Source organism: Poecilia formosa, unplaced genomic scaffold (genome assembly GCF_000485575.1).
Source record: "Poecilia formosa unplaced genomic scaffold, Poecilia_formosa-5.1.2 Scaffold342, whole genome shotgun sequence".
In the NCBI taxonomy this organism is placed as follows: Eukaryota; Metazoa; Chordata; class Actinopteri; order Cyprinodontiformes; family Poeciliidae; genus Poecilia; species Poecilia formosa.
Window position 1 is genome coordinate 608,641 of NW_006800281.1, and position 19,369 is coordinate 628,009.

Sequence of the window (19,369 nt, forward strand, 5' to 3'; positions counted from 1 at the left end):
TTTTTACTTGATTAAAAATAAGTCAAAGTAGTGCTACTATTACTTATGCACAATCTCTAAATAACAACTTTATTTTCACTAATATAACTTTTTTCTCAGAATTTTACAAAGTTTTCCATTTGAAATAGCATCTTTATTCTGTCAATATTATGACTATATTTTTGTAATTAAATAAAAACTATTTTTAATAATCTGATTATTTTAATTGTCGCAGAAGGGATGATTAAAATAAAAGTCACATTTTGAAAATATTTTCTGTTATTTAATTTTTTTTTCTTAAAAACAAAACCAAGCAAAACAAAAAAAACAAAAAAAAAAAACAAACAAACAAAAAACTTGAGATTTTATTCTTACTCCATATCGCCCAGCTTTAGTTCTGCCTGATAATATTTGTGTCAGGTTTTCGTTATAGTAGAGAATGTGGATCTAATTGTCTACGTCTTGGGTCACTGTGTGGCAGCTGAAGAAGATTGGTGGGGGCGGGTTTGGGGAGATCTACGAGGCCTTGGACCTGCTGACACGGGAGAATGTGGCTTTAAAGGTGGAGTCGGCCCAGCAGCCCAAACAGGTGCTGAAGATGGAGGTGGCAGTTCTCAAGAAGCTGCAGGGTGAGAGCTGACACATTTTTAACACATATCATTTGTTTTCCGTCCAGTGAAACACCTACTGTAAATACTTCAAGCTAGAGACATTTTTATTTTAAAAATCTATATATATATTTTTGTTACTTTTACTGGTATTTATGTATGCTTTTTAACACAGAATATTCTCTCTAAATTTCAAAGTAGCAACTTTAATCATGCCAAGGAACAAGAGAAATAACTTGATATATATGATATTATATATCTAGTTTCTATGTTTAGCAACCTTTGAAAATGTTTAGCGCACTTAGCTTTCCATAAATACATTTTTCCAAATAAATTCTAAAGTGTTAATTTACTTAGCAGTTTTGTAAACTTTCATCTGAGTTGAAGTTTATTTAGTAATTCTAGTAAAATGTTTATGTTTATGCTCTTATTTTGAAGTGGTTGAAGACTGTTTACGTAGCAGTTCCATTTCCTCTCCTCTTTGTTATTCCCTCTAACTTTATTATACCTAAATGATCCGTTTCCTACTGTATTGTCAGGACATCGTGATAGTTTTAACAAACATGTAAAAAGCATATTTTTAAAAAAGATACCGACTGCAGCTTTAAATAGTTTTTTTATTGGTGTGATATAATACTCTGATCTTAAGTGTTGAGTTTCCATCAGCTGTAAGCAGAAAATCATCATAGTAAGCAGAAGTAAGGGCTGTGTGTAATTCATCTATATAGTGTGTTCTTTTCTTTACTACTCATATTTAATGAATATGACTTTACCTTTTTGTAGTTAATCCTTGTCTATATAGTAATGGCAATGAACACTGTCAGCAGGTTAATAAGAACCATGTAAATGGAGAGTAGAAATGGGACAAAAACTAATCCCTGAGGCACACCTCAACTCATCTCATCTATTGAGGATTTACATGAGTGTGCAAAACAACCTTTGGGTCTAGAAGATGGAAGGTGGCACAGAAACCTAAAAAAAAAAATTCACATTCAACTCTCAGTTACAGAATATTTTAAGTAATCTGATTTCTGTTCTAACTTACACATATTTTTCTTCTTTAAAAATCTTTTTTGATGTAGCGTGATTTATAAAACCACAGAAAGCCAAATTATGCAGCTCTTCCACATACTGAATTATAATAGCTGAGAAAACAGTGTTGCGTAACAGTGTTATATCACCTAAGTGTTGATTGTGTCACATGTTAGGGCAATATGTGGTTGGCTGGGTGGGTTAGTGATGACTGGAGCAGCCTCCACTTTGTCACAGAGGCACATTAAGCTGCTGGACTGATCGACTCTTCATGGTCCATCAGTCTCTCTCTCCCTTCGCCATCCCCAGCAGGTCACAGCGAATATTCTGACTCTCACTTTGTGTGAATTATTTAACATCAAATGAATAAACCACATTTTCTTTTCTCTCTGAAAGTGCATCGTCAATGTTAATGCTGCCTGTAAAGTAATTAGAATTCATTTAGCACATTTTAGTTGTTTTTTGTTGGGGGTTTTTTTGTATCAGGATAAAATCCCATTGAGATAAAAAAAAAACAACGGTTTTCCAAGGGAATCCTGGCAAAGACACAGCAACAAAACACACAAAGTAACACAATTAATATGTGTGAAAACATGACAGAAAACGAACAGAGGACATCTAATTTTATCTATGTTCTTCGATTAACCAGAATCTATTTTGGTTGTCCTGCATGGAGAGTTTGAAAAGTTGGTTTATGCAGACAAATTAACTGAAAAATTGGAGCTACATACAACATTGTTGTGCTTACCTTAGTTTATTGGAATCTATAAAAGCATCCATAGGCAATCATAATTAAATACATTCTGATTAATTTACAAGAAACATGCAGTTGACGTCTTAAAAAAATGTGGAAGACACAACTTGCCACATCTTGACAGTGTTGTGTGATAGAACGGACATTAGAAATAATGACACCCCCTTCCTTTTCTTATTTAAATTTTTAGACTAGTTCTGTTTGACTGTATGAACTGTTTTTAAGCTGCTATTCGGACTGAGGGAGGCATTAAGCTGCAGTTACAACAGTTCGCCACCAGTGGGCGTATAGAACAGTGAGCACTCCTGACTCAGAGAGCTAACGGCTGATCCGCGGAGGCGCTCACTGTTGCTCTTGTATGTGTTGTTAACAGGTAAATTATATTATCTCAAATGTGTAGGAGATGTGAGCTAACGTGAAAAATAACCTCAATATTTGATGAAAAATTATGAATGATCTCTTGTTAGAGCCAGATTATATGTATTTACGAAGCTAGCCAACGCGATTCAGCGCAGTAACTGCTGATCAGCAGAGGCGCTCACTGTCGCTTCTGTTTGTATTAACGTTTGTCAACAACAAAAAACCCTGCGAAATCACACTGATTAATTATTAAGTGTGCAACAGTAGGATGGTAGTTATTTGAAACACTCAGCGCAACAGTTTCACCATCTTTTCTGTTATGATTCAGGTGGGTTTCCTAAGCAGTTTCCTTTCTTCTGAGGGTCACAGGTTGAATGATTAAAAACCCCAAACTGAACCTGAGTGAAAATGTTTGGATTACAATTAAAAAGCTCTCACAACCTAAATAAGCTTCACCATTTCTGATTAGAAAATCCAGAACTGTTTTGATGGAGTGGGTTTTCTGTAACTTTCTAAGGGACATTTTTCTAAATGTTAGTATACAGAAAGTATTCACATCACTTCACCTTTTCCACATTTTGTGATAATATGTTTGTATCCCAAACTGTATTAAATTAATCCCTTTCCTCTCTGCATTCTACACAAAAATACTCCATTACAGCAACGTAGAAAAAAGTGTTTTTAGTGTTTTTCTAGATGTTTCTATGATTTAAAGTCCACTTGTGATAAATTGAGTTGATTGCACTGCAAAAACACAAAATCTTAAGAATTTTGGATGAGTTTCTAGTGCAAATATCTTAACACACTTGACATTAGAAAACTAACGTATAAGTAACTTTTCAGCATCACTTGGAAGCTTGTTTTAAGTAAATAATTATTTAATATTGATGAAAAAGTTCTAATTTCATTGGCTGACTATTTCATATATATCAAGGGAAAATGTCTTGTTATAAGTGACATGGCCACTAATTTTTCATCAATATTTAAGAATTATTTACTGAAAACAAGCTTCTAAGTCTTGCAGAAAAGCTACTTGGTAAGATTTTGTGTTTTTGCAGTGAGTGCACATGAAAAAGTAATGATTTAACTGCATGATTAAAAACTAAAAATTCATTTAGCATTTAGAGTCTCAAAGTAAACCAGTATGTTGTCTGTTTTAGCTCTCGTTCCAACCAACCTTGAGGAAAGACGGTGTCTTTCTTGCTGTCTAATGCACGACTACATCCACTAATGATCCTCAGTGAGAGTCTCTGACTGAGGAGTTAATCGTGCTGCTTGCTGGTGACACTGTAATTTTTTTTTAGAAGAATGACTCAGCTCTAATATGCAAATAGAAATTATGAACTCTGCCTCCTTCGCATTTAAGCTTGTGATGAACACAAAGTGTGGAAGTGATTAAATAAAAATACAGAGAATCTTGGATGGATATTATAATTGTATCTATTTGTTCCTATTATTGTGTGCTAGCAGAGCAAACGTTAAATAATGTCCTCTCTCTCTCTCCCTCTCTCTCTCTCTCTCTCTTTCTTTAGGTAAAAACCACGTCTGTAAATTTATTGGTTGTGGAAGAAATGACAAGTTTAACTACGTGGTGATGCAGCTTCAGGTGAGTCACAGCGTGGGCGACTTTAACCAGGAGGATGGCGACATCTGTATTATTTCTATGTCAAAGAATTAGTAGCAAAATGTATTTGTGATTTGATATCTAACAATAAAGCTTAGAATGTGTTCTAGAAATACTTTAAATTTAACTCTATTGTGAATGGATTGTTGTTTTTTTTAACTAGAGACACACTGATCATAATTTCCATTCCAATTTCCAATCTCCAGTATTTTAAAATGACCAGCGCTATGAGTCTCGTGCTGATGAGGAAGTCTAATTTCCTCTTTTTGTGCCGTTCCAGGGCCGTAACCTGGCCGACTTGCGGAGGAGTCAGCCCAGAGGAACCTTCACCATGAGCACCACCCTGCGACTCGGCAAGCAGATCCTGGAGTCCATCGAAGCCATCCACTCAGTGGGATTCCTGCACCGCGACATCAAACCGGTAAGCAGACTTTACAGAGATGAGATCACCACGTCTGACGTGCGGCAAACTGCCCGGGATCTGAGTAATCCGCATAGCGTTCTTATTTTAAAAAGACAGAAACAACAGGATAGCTGTCGTGGTTTGAAATACAAAATGAGGGAGATGAAGGTCAAGTTTTGTATGTCATGAGGGATGGGTCATTAATTATTATAATCGGTTTAAAGCTGCAGCATGTAACTTTTAATAAAAAAAAAAGGTTTTTCACATGTTTGTAAAACTACGGGTTCATTGATTTATCGGCCAGACGATTTATCTGTGCCAATTTTCTTATTTTTGGGAGATCAGTTGATGGCACTTACATGTGAAGCCGATCTTATCTAACTAAGCAAAAGTCTGAAAATCAGCCACTGTCCTCTTCTGCTCTGCAGCGAGAGGTTTGACTGGCAGACCAGCCCATCAGGTTGTGTCTCTGTGTTTCTTCTTAACGACATTCGCCCCACTGTTACCAACTCAGCAACTTTCTTGCTATATTTAGCAACATTTTAGACAAACAAATTTGCTATCAGCCAAAATGGGAATCAGGAGGCCAGGCTTTTTAATGATTGATAATCGGCGGTCGGCCAGAAAACTGCAATCAGTGCACCGCTAGTAAAAACTGTCACCATATTGTGACAGCTTGTTATGAAAAAGATAATCTGTGTGAAAAGATGGATCTCCTTCACCCTAACCCTTTTTTTTCACATATTTTCACATAGTGACAGTTTTAACAAATATATAAAAAATATATTTAATAAAAGTTACATAATGCAGCTTTCATGTATGTCTTTCTTTCACACATTTAAATAAAACAAAGCAGTAATTATGTATTTGTGTAGCTTTAATAAAACCTTTTTTGGATAGTTTTGTTTTAAATCTTCAGCACATTTGCCAGTTTCCAAATGAAGTTGAACTCCTCTCAACTTCAAATATCTGCTGCGCTATAAACAGCCAAACAAAGACAGAACAGAGGAAGCAGAGGGGAATTTTTAAGAGGATTTGAGAACCTTTGTGCTGATTCAATTTGCATATTAACAATGAGAGCTGGAGCAAAAGATGGAGGACAGTGCTGATTAGGCTGGTAGGATTAGGAATACCAGATTAGGGGATGCAGAAAAAAATCCCCTGAGGGGTTTCATCAGACTGCATTCAGTTTGGATCCATCGGTCCTAAACCATTCGTTTTTGGGCTGCATTTAGTGGCAGAAAGTTTGGAAATGATAATTTGCAAGGTAAAACGGAATAAATCTACTGATTAAATCAAATTATAGTGAAGCAGGAAGGCAATGGATGACGCTTGGGTATTTATTGAGGTGATTCTTGCAAAAACTCTGAGAACCTGTAACGTTTTATTTGGATGAAGCAGGAGCAAATTGGAGATAACCACTGAAGAAATTTATAAATATACGGCAACACCTTTGTAACAATAATGAACACAGACAAATGAACTGAATATGGCAAGATTTATAGAACATAAATAAACAAGTGCATCAGCAAAACACAAAAAAGCCAAAAACCAGCATATTATGAAATAGATCATAATTCGTGTTTAATGAAATTGAAGATTTAATTGAGTTTTCATAAAAAATATTTTCATTACAGCATAAAACATGTGAAGAATTTACCTAAAGCTGTGAATGGCTACACTGAGAAAAGTAACATTTTATTTTCTTAAGAATAAATGCAGAAAGTCTCTCTGAGCTTAAAGGAAAATATCATGTTTTTAAAAATGATTTCTAGATATAAAAGAGAAACTATGAAATTTTGTCAGTGTCATAACAAAATTACAATCTCATTTAAAAGTGACATAATGACCTCTGATTTTGCAGTCATGTTGAGACGTTAAATCTACATGAGATGAATTTGTTCTCTTGTCTCTTCCAGTCAAACTTTGCGATGGGCCGGCTCCCCTCCACTTACAGGAAGTGCTACATGCTGGACTTTGGTCTGGCGCGTCAATACACCAACACCTCTGGAGAAGTTCGACCGGTAAGGAACCGTGATAATCTATCTCTCTCTTTTTCCCTGGACAGCAATAGCTTCATCGGAAGGATCTGGAGGCACTTTTACAGTAACCTCAAGCTCTTTTTCTTGTTTTATTTTCAGAGATTTTAGCAAACAATATAGTTTTTGTTTTATTTTTTTATGTTTTTCCTAAGAAGGTTGAATTCATTAAATCGTACAATCAAAAATGTGACAGTTCGTTATGAAACAGAGAATCTGTAAAAAATCAAGTTCCTCCACCGTCTCCATGAGCTACTACTGCTGTCTGTCTCCAGCCAGGAGGAGGGTCTTAGTGCTGTCAATCAACCTCATGTACACACAGCTAAATGCACTAATGGTGGAAAAACAAACCATCATCTGTTGCCACTGCAGAGAGCGTAGCAGAGAGCAAGGTGGGTGAGGAGGGGATGAACAGCTGCATGAGATTGTGATTGACAGCACTAAGACCCGCCTCCTGGCTCTGATTGGTTGTTCCTAGTTAGCACTGGAAGAACGTAGAAGCTTGATTTTTTTCACAGGTTGTCGGTCTCATACCAAATTGTCACGACATATTAGCAATTTCAACAAATATGTAAAAGAAAAACTTATTTTTAAAGTTGCGTACTGCAGCTTCATGTCTAGTGCTTCACTAAAAGTGTACAAATATTTTTTCATTGGGTACAAATATACAACTGCAATGAGCTTTATCAACAATATATGTGTGCAGATTGTTGAATTTATGATGCAGATGATAATTAATGTCTTTTAATGATGAAGACGGGGCTTTAAACACACAAAGCAGCAGAATATCTCACCTTTTAGGGTCTGAAATGTATATTTTCCTTTCATACATGCCATTATTTTAGGTGTAATATATTTAAGACCAAATTTTAAAGAAAATGTAACATTGAAACATCATACAGTAGTTTAAAAGAATCATAAATTGTAATATAAAAGTTAGTTGTAGACAATAAATCAAACTGTAAAAAAAAAAACGCAACAATGCAAGAGTTTCAGCAAATATGTAAAAGAAAAAAATCTATTTATCGTTGCATACTGCAGCTTTAAGATGTGTACTATAACATGAGGATGTTCATATCAAAATATGCTGTTGGTTTGGAGAAAAAGTGCATTACTCCTTCCAGGTCCATGTTGTGTTAAATTCACCAGAAACATCCGATTACATGCAGAAGCATTGGCACCTCACCGACTGAATCCGCCATTCATAGAAAACACGCCTGACCAAAGCGTCTCTAGTGCTTCACTCACAGAGTAAAAGTATTGCAAACCTTTAACCGGCTCATGCATGGAAAGCTCCAGTGCAGCTGACCCACATTGTATGCTGAACATCAGTAGTCTTGTCTGCAACAAACTGTCTCCTACATTGTAGAATAGCAGCATTTAGCATTTAATGTACACAATTTCTCCTCATGGAAAACATCTGTGAAACCCACACATCATACAGCTTTCAGGATGGCGTTTGGGTGAAATAAAACATCAACTATTTTCACAAATAGCACAAAGAGCAAGTGAAAAAACAAGTTTTTTAATCCTATGATCAGTGTAGAGTAATCTGGTCCAGGTTTTGAGAACCATGTTTTTTGATGACTTAGACAAATGAGTTCACAATATTTTAATTTTATTTCTTATTTAGTGGAAACACTGCATTTGCGAATTTATGCTTTTTCTACATTGGCTGAATATCATCAAAGTTTTGCGCACATTGGTAATGGGAACACAGCTAATGATTAGGTCCTAATCATGCAGTTAATTCATTTTTTTCTTCATTGTGTATGAATATACAACTGCTATGAGCTTTATAAACGAGAAATGTGTGCAGATTGTTGAATTTATGGCAGATGTTCTTCTGATCTAGATGATAATATCTTTTAATAATGAAGACGGGGTTGTATACTCACAAAGCAACAGAATATCAAAGTTTTAGGGTCTGAAATGTATATTTTTCTTTCATACATGCTGTTGTTTTAGATTTAATATGTTTGCTGAGACCAAATTTCTAAGAAAATGTAACAGAAACAGAAAGAATCAGAAATTCTAATCTAAATTTTAATTTTAGACAATAAATCAAATTGTAAACCCCCCAAAAAGGACTAATGTATAACAATTAATATCTTGTCTTTTATCTGGTCAACTGAGTCTAATCTAACTCCAATCTAACTCCAACCTCTTTATTTAGTTTAGTTGGCTTTCCAACTAAAAGCCACATTAACTTTTAGTTGGCCATTGGCTTTCTAATGCTTTAATGATGAGTTCAATTATTAATCATTTAATGATATTTTAAAGGAACAGTCCCCCTCCCTGTGTGTAAAGTGGGTGTGTTTGCTGCAGTGCAGCATCTCATCACATTACTGTCTCGTCCGTGCTGCCTGACATCCTGTGTGTCAGTGAATCTCTGGGATCAATACCAAGTCCCAGGGATTGTTCAGACTGTTTACTGAAAAGAAAAGAAAAAAACAAGAAAATGAACTGGATGTTTGAATGTCTAAATGTTTTCACTGGTTTTGAGGAAGAGATGGAGTCAGTAGTTTCCCTCTGATCTGCAGTGAGTCTCTTTCCACTTCACCTCTCGTTTATTTTCTTTCTATCAGACTGAACTGCGAGTTATTTTTAGATCGGTTAGTACGTGAGGTGCATCCATCTACTGTTCCCTCTCCTCTGCTGCTCTCCTCCTCTTTCATTTCATTTTCTCCCATCTTCATCCTTTTTTTTTCCCTCCAGCCGCCACCCCTCCTCTTCCCTTACATCCTTCCCTCGTCGTTTCTTCCCATCGCTCGTCCTGCAGTGTTGTGCTGCGTCTGTTGCAGCAGTGAGATGAATATTTGATGCGTTGGTGTGCGTCACTGGGCGAGACTCTGAATGCTGGTCTCTCTTGCTTCCCTCCCTCCGCCCGTCCTGTATTCCCCGGTCATCCTCTTCCTACAGCTGAGTCAGTTCTTTCTCTCTCTCCTTCTTGTTTCTACCCATCCATCTCTCCTCTTCCTGTTCCTCCCCCATTTTTGTTCTTTTTCTATCGCTCCAGCTCTTCCGTCCATCAAGCTCGGTCAGAGGCGCCTAACTGATGGAAACAGCACTTCCCTTGGCTAAAACTAAAACATCTGCTGACATTTTCTTCTTTACTGAAGGGGCTGAAATGATTCATCAAGTTAATCGTAATGGACTAATTGTCAACTAGTTATCAATTAATTGTTAATAAAAGTATGCAGACCAAAAAGGGCCGTTTGCTGAAAGAACAGCATATTCAGAGCAAAAATTTAGCCAAAACAATATACAGCTCTGTAAAAATTAAGAGACCACCTAAAATGATCAGTTTCTCTGATTTTACTCTTTATAGGTTTATGTTTGAGTAAAACTGAATTTTGTTCTTTGATTCAATGAACTACTGACAACATGTCTGAAATTGCAAGCAGAAATTTAATATTTATTTGCAGTAAATGAGAAATGGTCAAAATAACTAAAAAGATGTAGGGCTTTCAGACCTCAAATAATGCAAAGAAAACAAATTCATATTCATTTAGAAACAAAAACACTAATGTTTTAACTCAGGAAGAGTTCAGAAACCAGTATTTGGTGGAATAACCAGGAGGTTTTCAACACGGTTCAGTGCAGTGGCCTCTTCATTTTTTTACAGAGCTGTATTTACTTTTTGCATTTAACGAAATAAATTGTCTGTAAATATGTTGAGCCCAAAATTCATCCAGCGGAATGATTTTAGCTTCACCTGCTTCAAATTCTGTAAAGATAATCTTCTTTTAGGCACAATTTTCTATCCAATTATTAGTCAGTTAAATAATCAACAGATCAGCTCTACACTGTTTGATGTTAAGTCCGGCAGAAAGAGCTGAACTTCTCACATTATAGAAATTATTTTTTGCTGCAGATGCATCCTTTGCTACAAATGATCAAGTTTATGTAAACAAAATGCTACTTCATTGCATTTTACACAAGAAAATTTTTATTTCAAAAGGAACTTAATTATCTGTTGCAACTTTTAATGTATTTCTGATGTAGTGTAAGAAAGGCATAAGTGGTTACATTTTTTATCCACGTAATCATTGGAATAATCTATGGATTACAAAAATAATTGTTAGTTGCAGCCAAACCTTTCTGTAGGAAAACAGCACCATCTAAAGCAGGAACTCTGAAGTCAGTCATTAAAAAACGCCATGATCAGGATCCATTATACTTGGAATATATGGAATAATCCATAATCTATGATGAATTTCCAATTTTTAACTTGAGGAATACTGGTTTTCACATGTAAAATGTCAGTTTTTTTAAAGCATTTTGTATGAATATTCACCACAGGAATGCAGTAAATTGTTGGTTGAGTAATCAGTTTGTATTTGTTCACAGGTTTCCATATAAAGAGTCAATTCAGAAAGTTTCGTGTTATGTGAGCGGTCAGATGCTCAAACTTTGTTGCTCACCAGTCATCAAGTTTTTGTTTGTTGTATTTTTTTTAAGCTGTTATTTATGTTCTGTGACTTTTCTGTTGCTTTGTACGTGTGGACTGTGTTTCATTTTGGTTATTTTATGTTTCAGCGTTACTTTTGTTTTTCTTACAGTTCCTTTGGACTTATGATTTTGACGTGCATGCCTCCCGTTTCTCCGTCACCTCCATGAATCCCCAGGGATGTGAGTGGTTTCTATAGCTACCGAGGGGTCGCACCACCATCACCAGCAATCCAAGAAATTAAAACTTGAATATGAAAAGAAAAATTATTTTTGGTTTCAATTGTTTAACATAAATTATTTATTCTGGAGGTCAAATCAGTCGTAATCAGTCATAGGTGGCTTTGTTCACACATCTACCACTTGTCCAACTTAAGATATGAGATTATCTTTCAGTTAGGGGCTAAACCAAAAAAAATCCACTTTAGTGATATCTGATTATTTTCTTTTATGAGAAAACATTTAACAACACAGATGGTTAGAATACACAGCTGTAAAAAGGTGTTTAATTTCTTCAGATTTCTTAGGTTTTCCCTGTGTCAACACACTTAAAAGCTGCAGATCAATAAACTAGCTTTAATATCTAGCACAAAGACTTGTACTGGTTTGCACTGCAAACATTTTTGTGCCGTTCTCATTTAAAAGATACTAATAAATGTTTCCAGAGATCACTTATTAGCCTCCCCACCTTCTTCAAATCAGACAAAATTGGTGCCGATGAACTCTACAACGTCTGTGCAGCAAAAACGTTTAGCCACATTCACTGTGGCTAAATTCAAACAATTCCCCAAAGAAAGCAGCCAAGATTTCTAAGCAGCGATGTGAAATCCAGCTGCAGTTTCCAATAAGCTTAGGCAGCAATTATGTTATATTTACTGAGGTTATCTTAGTTAAAATAAAACATTGAGGCGTGATACAAATAAAAAAAATCTGTAGGGGAGCAAGTACTGTTTCTTGACACTGTTTGTTCAAGCATATTTTATTTGCATGGTGAAGAGTTGCTGCAGGAGACGTGCTCTCTCGTAGTCAAATAAAAGGAAAACTGGAGGGGAAGCTATCTGTTACTCCGGCCCATTTAAGCACACACTTAAGCTTTTTGTGCGGCTTTGCATTTGGAAGTGATGCAGACGTAGATCCAGCGCTCGCCTGCAGAGCTTATATGAAAACCTTCTTGTTAGTTTGTGTCCCTGGAGCACTGCAGTATAATTTTCTGCTTATGAATTGAACTTCATGGTCAGTTTCTAAAACTGGAGGCTGTGTAGTTTCAGTCTGACCTTTTAACCTCCTTTTTGTTACATTTTTTTTTGTTTGGTTTGGTCTGAACGTTATCTGTTTGCATCTGGAACATAAATCCGAACCAGGAAAGGACACTTTCATTTTATCTCATTATTGTGAAAGATTTTCTACGTTGTATTGAGTGTCTTTAGTGACACACACTGGGCCTTTTATTTAATCTAAACTCTCCAAAAAATATGGTAACAAAGCAAGTTGATTCCAGTTAGAACAAATAAATTAAAATCAAAATATAGAGCCTAAAACCACTTGTGACTATATTTCACTTCCAAGGATTCCAACTACTTTATAATGTTTTATATAGTAAAACATTATAAAAAATTGATCTCAAGTCTTTCTTTATGCCTTTCAAAGTGACACTTTGTCTGCTTTTCATCCATTTTCTATCTACCGCTCAGATTTCTGAATTGACGTGTAAATTCCAATTTTAGTCAATTCAGTCTCTGTAAAGTAAAAACGGCAGCACTTATCAAGGATTTTTACAGCCGTCCTCGTGGTAATTATCATTAATAATTTATCCTAATAAAGAGTTTCTGAAAAAAGTATTTTAAAAGGAAGGAATTATTACACAGGACATTTTAAACCATTTTACTGCATTTAGAGCAGCTAGCATCTCCACATTCACTCCATGGAGAATTTAAATCTTTAAGGATTAATTGGCTGAATCTCAAAATAAAATATCCTCAAGCTTGTCAGTCTTCAGTTTTCCTTGCTGATGTTTATTGTAACTCAGTCTGTTCTCCCAGTTTGTCTGAAACCAATAAAACCAGAGTGCCATACAGTTTGCGTTCACTGTCGATGTTCAGAGCTAAAGTGATAAATCTTTCCATTTCAGTTCAACCACAACAAGCACAGAGTATCTCTGAGGAGGTATAGCGTTTGATGAGTTTTGTTTTAAACTTCTGTTTGGCGTATGTTGAAAAAAAAGAAGGAAATGATGGGTTGGTGAGTTGTGATGTGAACATTTGCTGACTCACTTTGTTTCATTGTGTGTTCAGCCGAGGACTGTGGCAGGTTTCAGAGGAACGGTCCGCTATGCCTCAGTAAACGCCCACAAGAACAAGGTCAGTCCTGCCTGCTTCCTCATCCGACTTTGGAGTTTTAGCATTTGAATTAAAGCGGGAATTGTTATGTAAAACCAACTTTTTTTAGAGCTCTACATCATGTTATAATGTTATTCTCTCGTCAAAACCATACCTCAAGTGTTGCTTTGATTTTTTTCATGCGCTTTTGAGAAATCCTTTAATCTCCATGGCAACCATTCAGCTGTGAAAAACGCCTGGTTGGACCCAGCCCCGCCTTTGAGACGCAGCTCCTCCTCAGAGCGTCCGCCTCACGGAGCAGCCCTTTCCCACTCAGACCCTTCAGACTAGCCAGCAGCAGTTAGCAAACACCTGGTGGAACTGCACCTCTGCTGAGCTCATTTTACAAGTTACACTAGTAAAAATGTTGTTAACAAGTTAATAGAGGAGCCATGTTGTAATGAATTCCTGAAGGCACAGTTCCAGAAAGCGCAAGAGTTTTGAAAGAGACAGAAGCCCAATTTAAAGGCGTTAAGTTACGAAGTAAAATTTCTTCACAGTCATATTTCATATGTACAGCATTTTTATAACAGCTGGAAGTAACACAGTTACTTGACTGTGCTTTAAAACACATAATACTGTCCATTTAACCCTCCCACGGTCTTAAGCGATGGGGTCATTTTTACTCTGCACGCAGTCTGACACAGTTGCACTGACCCTGTGTGCGCTTGTACAAGTTTTTTTTGTTTTTTTTTTGTTTTTTTGAGCGATTTTGGAAACTGATGGTCTGATGGGACAAACCCCTATCAATTCCCTGCTGTTTGACCATGGCATCATTTGCTGCTCTCCTCCTGAGCTGCTCTCCTAACACCACAGGAGGGTTAAATAAATAATTTGCTGAATGAAGCCAGCATTTCTTTTGACAGTAATCTCAACATGATCTTAAAGTTTTTTTTTACCTATCCCAACAGGAACACATGCAGTTCTTTTCTGAGTAATGCCTCTTGGTGTCTCTTCAGGAAATGGGTCGTCATGATGACCTGTGGTCCCTGTTTTACATGCTGGTGGAGTTCGCTGTTGGACAGCTGCCATGGCGGAAAATCAAAGACAAGGTCAGAGGGTTTTTCATGAACGGGATGACACCTTATCCATTCACACAACAACTTTTAGAAACAATAACGACAAAGGAGTAGTTTGATTTAACGTCTCTTTTTAGCGTCGTCGTATGGCATCACATTCCTACCAAAAACCCTGAGCAACTTATTAAGCAATCACAACAACAGCACATTTATTGACAGAATGAGCGCATGTAATCTTTAAATATTAAATGATTGGTGTTTTGATCAGTTACTCAGTACTTGAGTTGACTTTTTACCAAATACCATTTTACTCTGACTTGAGTAATTTCTTGTCAGCCACATTTTACTTTTACTTGAGTAAAATTTTTGGGTGCTTTACCCACCTCTACCTGGATAAGACAGGCAGCAGATCAGTGAGCAATAATATCAAACTACAGAAAATAAAACTTAAAACTTGTTACTACATTCCCAAGAATGATCCTTGCAGAACATTATCCTGCTGTCAAATTGTTAATATAAAACCATCAAATCAGAGAAGCATTTGTAATGAACTTTGCCTTTGAACTGATTGATTCAGTTGTGATCTATGAATTTCACCAAAATGTCAAAAATCTAATACGACACCAGTTTTATTTAAAAAAAACAACACAAATTGTTAATTCACAAAGGAGCGAGGAATATTAACAAAACAGCAAATTTGGATGTCCATCATGCAGTTTCATCATGGACTTAAACAACACACAGATAAACTACATTGTAATCAAGTTTTAGGCTGATGTTTTATTTTCTGTTCAGGAACAAGTCGGTCAGATTAAAGAGCGTTACGACCACCGGATGCTGCTCAAACACATGCCTTCAGAATTCAATATCTTCCTGGATCACGTCCAGGCCTTGGACTACTACACCAAACCAGACTACCAGGTACTGCAGGAGCAGCCATGACTGGACTGTTGGGAGCAAAACCAGCACTGGAACACAGATTCATGTTTATTTATTATCTTCTAGCTGTTGATGTCAGTGTTTGAGAACAGCATGAAGGAACGAATCATAACCGAGAACGAACCCTTCGACTGGGAAAAGGGAGGAAGTGATGCAACGCTGTCAACCAGTGCCTCCACTCAGCCACAGCACAATACCCGACCCACTGCAGCCATTGTGGGGTAAGACAGATCTGTCTGTCTGTCTGAATTCAGACAGATGTCTGAATGTCTCTCTGTCTGTCTGTCTTGCAGGCAACTTAGCTACCTGGTTAGCTAGCTAGCTGGTTAGCTGTCTTTCCAAGAGTACTTTTAATACAAATTAAGTCCAGTATATTCCTGCTTATAATTTTTGAATGTGAATCAAATCTTCAAAAATGTTAATCCTTTGATACATCAGATAAATTATCCATCCTCCTAACATTTTTGTTTACTTGCAAAAACATTTTAAAACATGAAATATCTTCTTAAGAAAGCAACTGAGGTTTTCAAAACGGCTCATTTTCCAGACACCACAAAATATTAACTTATAACCAAGAAATGTATGGATTTTCTTTTGGGCTGTTTTTGTAAGCAGGAGAAACCCAAACGGAAAGCATAAGAACAAGCAAAGTGGGAATTTTGCACTTTAAATCAAAGGCCGTGTAGATCAGTGCAGAATGAACACTAGAGGCGATGTCCAGAGAAATGCAAAAGTTAATGTCAGGAAATAAGAAACATCTGGGATCCTTTATAAAACTGCTGGAAGTTTCAGTTTAAGCTGAATATTTTTCAGAATGAATTTTCTTTGTAAAAGAAGCATTTCTTTTAGTTTCTTAGATATTTTTTGTGATGTATCCTGGGTCTGTTTCTTGCTCCAGAGCCATTGTGACGCCGGTTCCTGGAGATCCGCAGAGAGAAAACACAGAGGACGGTCTGCGGGATGAACATTTCAGCGATCAGGAGAATGCGCCTCCTCCGCCACCGAGCCGGCCTCCGGCAGAGACGGCCACGCAGCAGAACGTCGGGGAGCCGGGAGAGGCCTGGGAGGACACAGACTTCAACCGCAACAGACTCAGGATCAGCCTTAACAAGGTCTGAATCTACAGCCTGGTTTTAGTTCAACACTTTTTATTTATCAAAAAAGACTATCACAAAACAGAGCCAGTGTAGTTATGGCAGAAGCTGAAGTGTGAAGCGCTTATAGTAAGAAAAATAATGATATAGGGCTGTTGTAAACGAATATTTTAGTAATCGAGGTACTCGAATCATTCGAGGAATCGTTTCAGCCTTATAATGATATCAAATAAATAAATGAATTAAATAAGAAGATGCTAGATATTAGTATTTCCAGTAAAATGCAAGTTCTCCTCTAAATCTGCAGTATGGAACTTTTCCAAAATAAAAAAAAAATATTTGTTGAAACTGTAACATTTTATTTGAAGCAGTGTGCATAAGACTGGCATAACACTGTGATGAATATTAAGGCGTCTTCAGGAATGTAATGAGTGTTGTCTTGAAGTGTCATTCGGTAAATAATACACCCTTAATGCTAACATGTAGTCCATTAAAAGTGTGAACTGTGCCTTAAATTAAAGTGTCATTATTTACCAAATGACACTTCATGACACAATCATCAGACTCCTTCATATTTATGAATATCAAGCTCCTCTGCTTTCTCCCCATCAGCAGAGCCTGTTGTGATTTCTAAGGCTAATTAGCATGGTCACATATGATGGTGGATAAAAGGTTTTCCTTTAACAATGAGTTGTTTCTCCACCATTGGCATATTTATGAGCAAGTATATGACTGACAGCAGTAAGACCCTTCTCCTGGCTCTGATTGGTTGGTTTTGGCTGGGAGGGGTGGATTTCTTCAGACATTAGCAGCACAAATAGGAAGTGGAAGAGATTGATCTTTTCACTGGTTATCTGTCTCATATTAAACTGTCACATTATGGTGCCAATCTTAACAAATTTGTGATTTTTTTTCTTCTTTTAAATAAAAGTTTCGTATTGCATCTTCACTGAACAGGTAGTCCACCAGAGGTCGCCAAAGGGCCTTAAAGCTTTTAGTTTTTATATTAATTTTGCACTTATACTTTCCATTAGAACATTTTCAAATATTTCTATGTACCGTTGAGTTACTGACATTTATCACAAATAAAGTTTTTCAGAAAAATTGAGCTGTTTGTCATTGGTTTGTTGCTGCTTGTTTTTGATTGGCTTCATGTTGTTTCTCAGGGAGCTGAGGAAGATGAGGCGGAGCGAGGGGCCTGTCCAGTGTCACCAGTTCGAGGAGGAGGCCCGGAGTCACCGACAGGTCAGGGTCGGTCTTTACGGTACCGTCGGGTCAACAGTCCAGAATCTGATCGCCTGTCTGCTGCTGAAGGCCGAGTCGATGGCTATGGACAGAGGTAATTAGATTGCAGCTGCTTTTCCATTACAAATGTGTACAAAACTTTGTCAATGCTCTGCTAATGTCAAAACAACACAAATTTTCAATTTCCATTACAGAAGAAACGCAATTAAAAGCACACATGAATAAGTTTGTCAGTAAAAACCATCATCCTACCACTACATCCTGTCTTCCTCATTGTGGTTTGCGCCAGTGGCAGCATCTGGTTATTTGTGGAAATTCAATGCAAATATTGAAGAAAAAATTTAAAAACTTATTACTATACCATAGGTAAAATATCTTCTTATAAGTGAAATAATCTGCCAGTGAGACCAGTACTTTTTTAAATCAATAGTAAGGAATTATTAACGTTAAAAAAGCTCCTATATCTTGCTGAAAAGTTACTTGTAAGTTATTTTTTTCTTATTTCAATTGTACAAAGATATTTCAACTAGAAACAAGGCCAAAAACAGTTTTTGTGCGAAAAACAGGCACACCTGTAAAAATGTTAAGGTGAACACATATTTTAATGGATTTTTAACTTTGATTGGACAGTGCAGTTGTTTGAGGTGAAAGTTAAGATTTTGTGTTTTTGCAGTTTATCTAAATAAAGTAATTAAACCGTAAACACATCAGAGTCACATGACGATTTGTGTTTCCTCCAGGTCTAGGATGGACATGCTGGGCTCTCCTTCTCGTCACGTTTACTCCTCCCAGCCGGCTCAGATGCTCTCAGTTGACCCCGGTTGCCGTGGTGACCGTCAGGCCAGTGGGCGCCAGGAGGTGTCGGTGGCTTCTGTTGACCAGGAGGCGCACAGCAACGCTTTCATCCGGTCCGTCCCGCTGGCCGAGGAGGAGGACTTTGACAGCAAAGAGTGGGTGATCATCGACAAAGAGGCGGAGCTGCGGGACTTCCACCCCACCACGTCAGGAACCACCGACGAGGAGCCAGAGGAGCTCCGCCCGCTGGAGGAGCAGGAGGAGAGGAGGAGGCTCAGGGCTGGAGGTAATGTTGCCAAATTAGTCCCCTTTTCCAAAGTCACAGTAAAAAAAAGAAGGGGTTGTATCAGGGCGGGGCAATAAATCGATTTTATTGATTAATCAACTTTTCGGTTCCAAAAAAATCACCTGCTTGAGGGCAAAAGACTTCTCACCATTGATAAGTACAATCGTCTTTTTGCCCTCCAAACTTGTGCACATGCGCGAAATTTCTGCATGTAGACAATAACATGCCCGGTGTTTGTAGTTCAGAGTGACATCAGCACGCCCAGGGCCGCCATCTTGTTCGATGAGCATATTTTACAACTTCTATTTATTTGGATGTTAAATTCATGTCAACTCTACGATGGCGTATTCGGTCCAGGCTGGGAT

General features: G+C 37.2%; 1 protein-coding gene across 5 annotated transcripts in view; it reads left to right on the top strand.

The window, feature by feature from the left end:
- The window catches only part of ttbk1a (tau tubulin kinase 1a), a 55,219-nt gene that overhangs the window by 12,843 nt on the left and 23,007 nt on the right, over nucleotides 1-19,369 (top strand). For 3 of the 5 annotated variants that reach the window (XM_007574032.2, XM_016661769.1, XM_007574031.2), the window contains 11 exons: nucleotides 461-608; nucleotides 4,266-4,339; nucleotides 4,638-4,778; nucleotides 6,680-6,784; nucleotides 13,543-13,608; nucleotides 14,586-14,678; nucleotides 15,441-15,566; nucleotides 15,651-15,805; nucleotides 16,483-16,696; nucleotides 17,845-18,017; nucleotides 18,664-19,004. In XM_007574032.2, the coding sequence (XP_007574094.1) occupies nucleotides 461-608; nucleotides 4,266-4,339; nucleotides 4,638-4,778; nucleotides 6,680-6,784; nucleotides 13,543-13,608; nucleotides 14,586-14,678; nucleotides 15,441-15,566; nucleotides 15,651-15,805; nucleotides 16,483-16,696; nucleotides 17,845-18,017; nucleotides 18,664-19,004 (1,636 nt within the window). Of the gene's footprint in view, nucleotides 1-460; nucleotides 609-2,667; nucleotides 2,747-4,265; nucleotides 4,340-4,637; nucleotides 4,779-6,679; nucleotides 6,785-9,636; nucleotides 9,726-11,364; nucleotides 11,435-13,542; nucleotides 13,609-14,585; nucleotides 14,679-15,440; nucleotides 15,567-15,650; nucleotides 15,806-16,482; nucleotides 16,697-17,844; nucleotides 18,018-18,663; nucleotides 19,005-19,369 lie in introns of those variants that run through there. The other 2 variants (XM_016661770.1, XM_016661771.1) reach the window with 2 other exon arrangements.